This window comes from Grammomys surdaster, unplaced genomic scaffold (genome assembly GCF_004785775.1).
Source record: "Grammomys surdaster isolate TR1022 unplaced genomic scaffold, NIH_TR_1.0 485, whole genome shotgun sequence".
NCBI classification, from domain to species: domain Eukaryota; kingdom Metazoa; phylum Chordata; class Mammalia; order Rodentia; family Muridae; genus Grammomys; species Grammomys surdaster.
The window spans coordinates 390,350-398,266 of NW_021604904.1; the positions used below are offsets into that span (position 1 = coordinate 390,350).

At 49.6% G+C, this 7,917-nt stretch overlaps 1 protein-coding gene across 2 annotated transcripts in view; it reads right to left on the reverse strand.

The window, feature by feature from the left end:
• The window catches only part of Sptbn4 (spectrin beta, non-erythrocytic 4), an 88,837-nt gene that overhangs the window by 62,947 nt on the left and 17,973 nt on the right, over window positions 1–7,917 (reverse strand). For both annotated transcript variants that reach the window (XM_028781596.1, XM_028781597.1), the window contains 3 exons: window positions 7,366–7,457; window positions 6,026–6,106; window positions 3,087–3,202 (listed from right to left, as the gene is read on the reverse strand). In XM_028781596.1, coding sequence (XP_028637429.1) covers window positions 3,087–3,202; window positions 6,026–6,106; window positions 7,366–7,457 — 289 coding nt within the window. The remainder of the gene's footprint in view (window positions 1–3,086; window positions 3,203–6,025; window positions 6,107–7,365; window positions 7,458–7,917) is intronic.

Here is a 7,917-nt window from a genome sequence, read left to right on the forward strand (position 1 = left end):
TGTATTTGTATGGGTCTCTCTGTGTGTGTCTGTGTATTTGTATGTGTCTCTGTGTGTATGTATATGCGCATATTTGTGTCTGTCTGGGTGCATGTGTATGTGCAGAACCCAGGGCTCTGCACATGCTAGGCAAAGGTAAGTGAGCAACCAGCAAGCTCCATCCTGCCCTCATAACAGCTTATCACTTCCTGATGAAGGCATCAGGACATGGGATTAAATTGTGACCACACCGTTACCTGAGTTCTGTGATGATATCGAGGCTTGCCCTTTTCCTTCACAGTCCCTGTCTTGCCTAGCACTCAGCAACTCAAGAAACACTCACCAAGCGTGCCAAGTGCTATGTGGGGTATGACATTAAGGACTCAGGTTTCAAAGGGAGCATGTTTGAATCTCAGCTTAACACCTTACTTGCTGTGTGTCCTTAGAGAGTGGCCCGAACCTCTCTGAGTCCCAGTCTCTCCCACTGTTACAGTGATGACAGTTCTCAATCCCTGCCTCCCAGGAACATGAGGAAACTGAGAAAGAATAGGCAGATGTGTGGTGGCACACACCTGCACTCCTAGCCCTCAGGTGGTGGAGGCAGGAAGGGCAGGGACTCAAGGCCAGCCTTGGCTACATGGTTAGAGGTCGACAGAGTTACATAAGACTGTGTCTCAACAATATAAAGGAAAGAAGAGCTAGAAGAGGTGCTTAGCAGTTAAGAGGGAGACTGACATTCAGTTCCCAGCACCCACCCAGAACAGCTCACAGCCGCCTGTAACTCCAGCCCCATGGGATCCAATGTGTCTGGCTCCGTAGGCACCTGAAAGCATACACACACACACACACTCACACACACTCACACACACTCACACACACTCACACACACTCACACACACTCACACACACTCACACTCTCACACACTCACACGCACTCACACACACTCACACTCACCCACACTCACTCACACACTCACACACACTCACACACACTCACACACTCTCACACACACTCACACACACTCACACACTCACACACACTCACACACTCACACATTCACACACACACATACACACTTAAAAAGGAAACAAAACTATTTTTAAAAAAGGGTAAGTAGCCACAGATGGGGCACTTGATAAATTCTAATGTTACTTCAAACATATGCGTCAAACATACATCTGTCGGGTTTTATTGTTGAGACAAGGTCTGCATGGGCTGGCTTGGAACTCTTCATCCTCCTGACCAAGTCTCCCAAGTGCTGGCGTTGCAGCCTTGTGCCACTCCATCCAGCCCACAGTCATGAAACTGACACCCATTACCATCTATTGTGTTCAGGCACTGAGCACAGCTGTCAGCGGCAGCATGGACTACTGAGACCAGGTTTACTGCTGTGCAGCCTATGGTGGGTGTCAAGGTCAGTTTCAATTGGTGACCTTTGCGTCTGTGAGGGATGGTCTTAACTGAGTTACTTGATGTGGGAAAGTCTAGCCACCCTTGGCGGCATCATTCCCCAGGCAAGGGGGCGTGTCCTGTCTAAGTGGAGAAATGTAGCTGATCACAAACAAGCAACTGGGCACACACACATGCATGTCTTGTTTCCTTGGACTGTGGCTATGATGTGACCGGATGCTGTTAGTTCCTGCTGCCTTTACTTCCCCACAGTGATGGGCTGTAACCTGGCACCGTGAGCTAAAATAATTCCTTTCTCCACTGAGTTGCATCTTCTCCGAGTATTTCATTAGTGCAAGAGAAATAAAACTGGGACTTCATCCACATCTCTTTAAAACACAGCTGAAACCAGGCTTAGTGGCGCACGCCTTTAATCCCACACTAAGGAAGCAGAGGCAGGCAGATCTCTGATTTTGAGGCTAGCCTGGTTTGCAGAGCGAGTTCCAGGATAGTCAGGGTCATACTGAGAAACTATGTCTTGAAAAAAAAAAAAAAAACCCAACAACAAAACCCAGAGTTGGCAGGCTGGGATGGTGCTCAGGGTTAAAACATATGCTTAGCATGTGCAAGTCCCTAGGTTCGATCCCCAGTACTGCAAAAGTAAATGAAAACAGCTCTTCAGTAAGATTGGTGTGTGGATGAAAGAGAAGAGTGTGGGCATGAACAAGAACAGCTGTGAGAACCACCCCAGCTATGCAGCTATGCAGTGTGTGCTCAGATAAGGAAGACGCTGTTATCTCAGAGGCAGGGACCGCAGTGCCAGGGAGCACTGAGGATTGCCTCAGAGGTGAGGAACGGGGCTGGGATAGGCAGAAGATGGGAAGGGGCTGCGAGTGAGCCAGAGTGGTAGCTGGAGATAAATATAGAGTAGCCAAGATAGAAATGAGCCCGTGAGGAGAGGGAGGGAGGGAGGAGTAAAAGTAAGAGTCAGGCCTGGTAGGGCAGGCCTGTTATCCCAGACATGTGGAAGGCTGAGGCAAGAGAATGGCAAGCTCAAGGACTCTGCCAAAATAAAAAAGTAAACAGAAAAGGGATATAGATGAGTGGGAGAGTCCCTGCCTAGAATCCCCAGTGAGGGGCTGGGGGCGTGGCTCAGTGGTAGAGCCCCTGCCTAGAATCCCTCAGTGAGGAGCTGGGGGCGTGGCTCAGTAGTAGAGCCCCTGCCTAGAATCCCCCAGTGAGGAGCTGGGGGCGTGGCTCAGTAGTAGAGCCCCTGCTGTAGGGTCCACATGTGAGGGGTTTGGGCATTGACTCAGTGGTAGAGCGCTTGCCTAACAAGTGCCAGGTCCTAGGTTCAATGTCTAGCACCAAAACAACAACAAAAGGAATAAGTTAGCGGTGACGTTGTGGTTAGCGGTGGAGAGATGACTGAGGACTGGAGAGGGCATTGGGTTTAAAGCTAGGGCTGGAGAGAAAACGGGGCTTGGGGATGGAATCAATGGTGAAGAGAAGAGTTCCAATGGGATAAGGCAGAGGATGACTGAGGATGGAGGGGGGGAAGATACAGGCTGGGAATGGGGAGGGTTGGAGATGAGGAAAGCTTGGGGAGTGAGGTGGGATTTGGAATGACTATGGGTTCTGGTGTGGTACTGGGTGAGATGGAGGTATTTTCACAGTGGAGTTGGGAAGGATTCAGACGGGACCAGATGGGGCTCACCTTCGGGGTCCAGCAGACGTGCTAGCCCCAGGTGCTGCTCGGCTGTGCGGAAAGCTCTCTGCAGGTTGTAGTTGGCGTTGGACTTGGTAAGTTTGCTGAGGTCCACAAGATCAGGCCTGGGCAGGGGCACAGAGCGGCAGGCAGCAGGCAGGCTCCAGAGCCAGTTAGTAAGCAGGTGAAAGGACACCCTCACCTGAGCCCCACCCAGGTGAAGGGCACAACCCAACCAAGGAGGAAAAGTGTGTGCGCTACAGCCTAGGCGAGCATGTGCCTGGGGCATGCATTGTGAAGGCATGTGTAAACATGTATTCGTGTGTGTTTATCACTGTGTGCACAGACAAGTGGCTCTGTCCACATGTGATCAGAGCCCACATGGTGCCTGACTGTGTAAGTCTGTGGGATTGTCTGGCAATATGAATCTGTACAGCCATGTGTTGCATGGGATCGTGTCCACACATGGTGCCCACATTTCTACTTGGTATATTTGGACACAGCATCACATCGTGGTCAAGGTACATGTACGTATGATGCCCATGTGTACATAGGTGAGTTCATACATATTATAACATTGGTCAGTCCACATGTCTGTGTGGTACACACATGTCAACTTGGGTGTATTTTTCTTTTCTTTTTTTTTTTTTTCTTGGTTTTCAAGACAGGATTTCTCTGTGTAGCCCTGGCTGTCCTGGAACTCACTCTGTAGATCAGGCTGGCCTCGAATTCTGCCTGCCTCTGCCTCCCAAGTGCTGGGACTAAAAGCATACACCACCACTGCCCAGCTATATGTGCCTTACTTTTTAACCTACACTTATTTCTTTGGGAGGGTATACATGCCACGGTGCTTGTGTGGGGTCAAAGGGCAACTCCAGGAGTTCACTCTCCTTCCCTCATATGGGTTTTAAAAATCAAACTCAGCCCATCAGGCTTGGGATTAAAGAACCTTCTGGTTTATTTATTTGGATTTTTGAGACTATGTCATTTTTTGTAGCTCTCGTTGTCCTGGAACTTGCTGCGTAGACCAGACTGGCTTGAACTCACCGTGATCTACCTGCCCCTGCCTCCCAAGTGCTGGGGTTAAAGGCGTGCACCACCATCCCTGGATCTTCTGGTATATTTATATACAGCAACATGTAGTATCTGGGCTGCGTGTAGATGACATACATGTGTCTGCTCAGGTATGTCTATTTGTGTGTGCGTGTGTGTATGCATGTATCATGTTGTGTTTGGACATTGGATAAGCTAGACACATATCTAAGTGTCTGTTCAGGTATGTCTGTATGTTTGTGTGTGTCTGTGTGTGTGTATGTGTGTGTGTGCATGCATGTATCATGTTGTCTTTGGACATTGGATAGGCTAGACACATATCTAGTGTCTGCTCAGGCATGTCTATTTGTGTGTGTGTGTGTGTGTGTGTGTGTGTGTGTGTGTGTATGCATGTATCATGTTGTGTTCAGGCACTGGATAGGCTGCACACATATCTAATCAGGAGTAGTATGTATAGCATCCTGCCACAACTAGAAGTGTGAGGTCGGGAACCAGCCCACTGGGTTCAGGCCCAGCTCGGTCACGTCTTGGCCGTGTCACTCTGGCCGAGTGTCCCATTTCTCAGTAGGCTTCCTCACTGTGAATGGGATGATATAGCAAATGCCTACAGAGGTCAGAAGGTACTAAACCTACTCACGGAGAGCAAGGGATGGCACTTGGGATGTAGAAGACATTTGTAAATGTGACCCAGTAGTAAGCAAGACCTAGTTCCAGCTTGTGGGATTTTTATGGAGGAGGTGTCTGGATCTTATGGAGGAGGTGTTTGTGTGAGACTAGTGACTGTAAGTAAAACGCATGTGCCAGGAAAAACTGGGCCCTGGCTTTGGCCACAGCTGAACGAATTCCTTCCAGTCCCTAGGCTTTAGCGACGCCAATCCATCATTTGGAAAGTTACAGTGTGAGTGTCGTTTTCCCGGAGAGTCACCATTCAGCCTGTTTAGTGCAAGGCCTTAGGGTATAGGTACACGAGTGTGCTGGGATCCAGGAACCAGGGCTCGGGGGATGAAGAGGAAAGCCTTGGGGTACAGGTACACGAGTGTGCCAGGATCCAGGAAGCAGGGCTCTGGGGATGGAGAGGGACTGAGTATTTTCTAAAGTGGACAGTCCACCAGGAACAGGTCCTCTATTCTAGCTGTGTGTGTCAATTGCCTCCCACATGCAGGAAAAGGCTCTACCATTAAGCCACACTTCCAGGCCCTCATTGATGAACACTAGGTAGACCAGGTATCTGTTTGTGTGCTGACACGGTTTTCGACAACTTGACACAAGCTAGAGTCATCTGGGAAGTGGCAACCTCAGTTGAGAAAATGCAACTTGATTACTGATTGATGTGGAGGGTCCAGGCCCACTGTGGGCGGCGCCATCCCTTAGCAGGTGGTCCTCAGTTACATAAGAAGCAGAGCAAGCCCTGAGGAACAAGCCAATAAGCCGCATTCCTCCATAGCCTCTGCTTCAGTTCCTGCTGCCAGGCTCCCACCCTGACTACTCTAGTGACGGGTGTGACCTGAGAGTCTCAGTCACACAGGAGGACTTTTGCAAGATGCCCAAACCTGACCTCGGTTAGTGTTTCAATAAAAAGCAAACTAAGACACCTGGTAATGAGTTGCCTATTTTGGGTGTATATATGAAGGGGAATTTGAGTGTGTGCATACATACCTGTGTAAGGTGCACGGGTACATAGGTTTGTGACCTGGACAAGAGCCTGTGTGGGTATGTGTAGCTCTGAGAAACAGTGAGAGACACGTGTCCAATGGGAAATAGTGTATATGAAAGAGTAAAGGTGGAGAGAGAGGTTTTTCGGTGTCATCCGTGTGTGTGTGTGTGTGTGTGTGTGTGTGTCTGTACAAGTGTGTGGCCTCAGGGATGTGGGGGTAGAGGGCAGGGCAGGCTGATACCTGTGACGATGGATGAGGGCATTGAAGGCCAGGCCATCTCTCCAGCTGGTAGTGAAATTCTGGATGTTTACCTCAGGGTAGCTGGGTATGGGGAAGGAAGAGACAGAGGCAGAGATGAGTCAGAAGAGAAGGCCAGGAGTGAGGACGAGAAAGGTGGATATCTGATGGGTGTAAAAGATCAAGGAGGGGTGTGGGGGCTGGCAAGATGGCTCAACAGCTTAAGGGCATTAGCTGTCCTTTCAGAGGACTGGAGTTCAGTTCCCAGCACCCACATGGCGGCTTGCAACTGTCTGCAATTCAGCTCCAAGTGGTTTGGCACCCTCACACAGACATTTATACAGACAGACATCAATACACATAGAACAAAAATAAATAAAAATCATTACAAGAAAAAAATAAAACCATTTAAAAATACTTCAGGGATGGATGGATGGATGGATGGATGGATGGACAGACGGATGGATAAGATGTATGGAAGAAGAGAGAAACATAAAGAAAGCAAATGAGGATAAAATGGGAGGTGATGGGGAAAAGGAAAGGAAGAAGGAGGCAGAGATGGAGAGGTGTGGAGAAAATGGAGAGAAGAGACAGGAAGGCAGAAGAGTGGAAAGAAAGAGGAAGAAAACAGAGGATGGTGAGAGAGGGAGAAAGCTGACTGAGGTAAAGCCAGACACGAGAAGCAGATGGCTTCACAAGACAGTCCAAGAAGGATACGGCACACAAAGCCCACCCTTCCCATCTGTTCCTCCGGCTCCCCCATCCCTGTTCTCCATGGGGCACTGGAGGATGTGCCATGTCTCTCCCCACAAAGCTGGGCATCTAATGAGACCACACTGCAGCCTGTACCCACCCCACCCTCTCAACCTTGAATCTCACTGCCCAGGCTGCAGGGCCCTAGATAGAGTGTGACTACTGACAGGGCCAAGCTGGCCAGGGCTTGGACTTGGGGGAGGGGGCTATGCATAGATGCTTGTTAAACATCTTGAGTGGCAGGATTAGGGAAAGCAGGCTAGGGACAGCCATGTCTGCCAGCATTGCCGTTTGGGGGATTGTGTTTTGTTTTGGCAACACTGGGATCAAACCCAGAACTGTGTGCTCTAAGGCAAGCAGTCTACACCCCCAGCTCTGCCACACTGCTTCCTAAGGTCTCTGCTAGCTTTGCCTTTGAAGGTGGCTTCTGAAATTATTAGAAAGGTTTGCTCATCAAGGTTAGAGACCTACTTCATTTACCAGTTTGGAACAAAAATTTTGACAAAGGGCATGTGTTTCTCCTTAAGCTGTTGATCTGGGAGGAAGCCCAAGGTTGCAGGCCCACCTGCCTGTGAGGAGGGAGCGCTCACCCAGCTGTTTTCATCTGGCACCACAGGAGCAGAGCATCCTTGGCTGAGCGAGTCTCTCTGTTGTCCTCTGTCTCAATCTTGATGACTTGAATCTGTGAAGTGACAAACACGAAGTTAAGCACTTCCCCTCTTGCTATTGAAGGTGGCCGGTACAAGGGGAAGCCCGCAGGATTCAGGACTTCGTACTGTGATGGTCTTGGACTGGGGGCTGGCGCATCAGTGAGCTGAGGAGGAAGAGGTCAGTTCAGGTCTTATTTTCCTGAAGCCTGCAAACAGCTAATAGGTAACTTCTTTGATTCAAACCATTATCCTCTTCTGCCTAGGCCAGTGTGGTGGTCTTCATGCTAGTCTCCCTGCATAGTCAGCTCACCATGTGGTATAAGAAGGGACAGTGGGAATTCCTAGGTCGAATCACATGTCTCCCATATGCTAAACAGGCATTCTATCACTGAGTTACACTCTCAGCTTGTGCACGCACACACACACAAATCGAGGATTCTAGGCAGGGGCTCTACCACTGAGCCACGCCCCCAGCCCCTCACTGGGGGATTC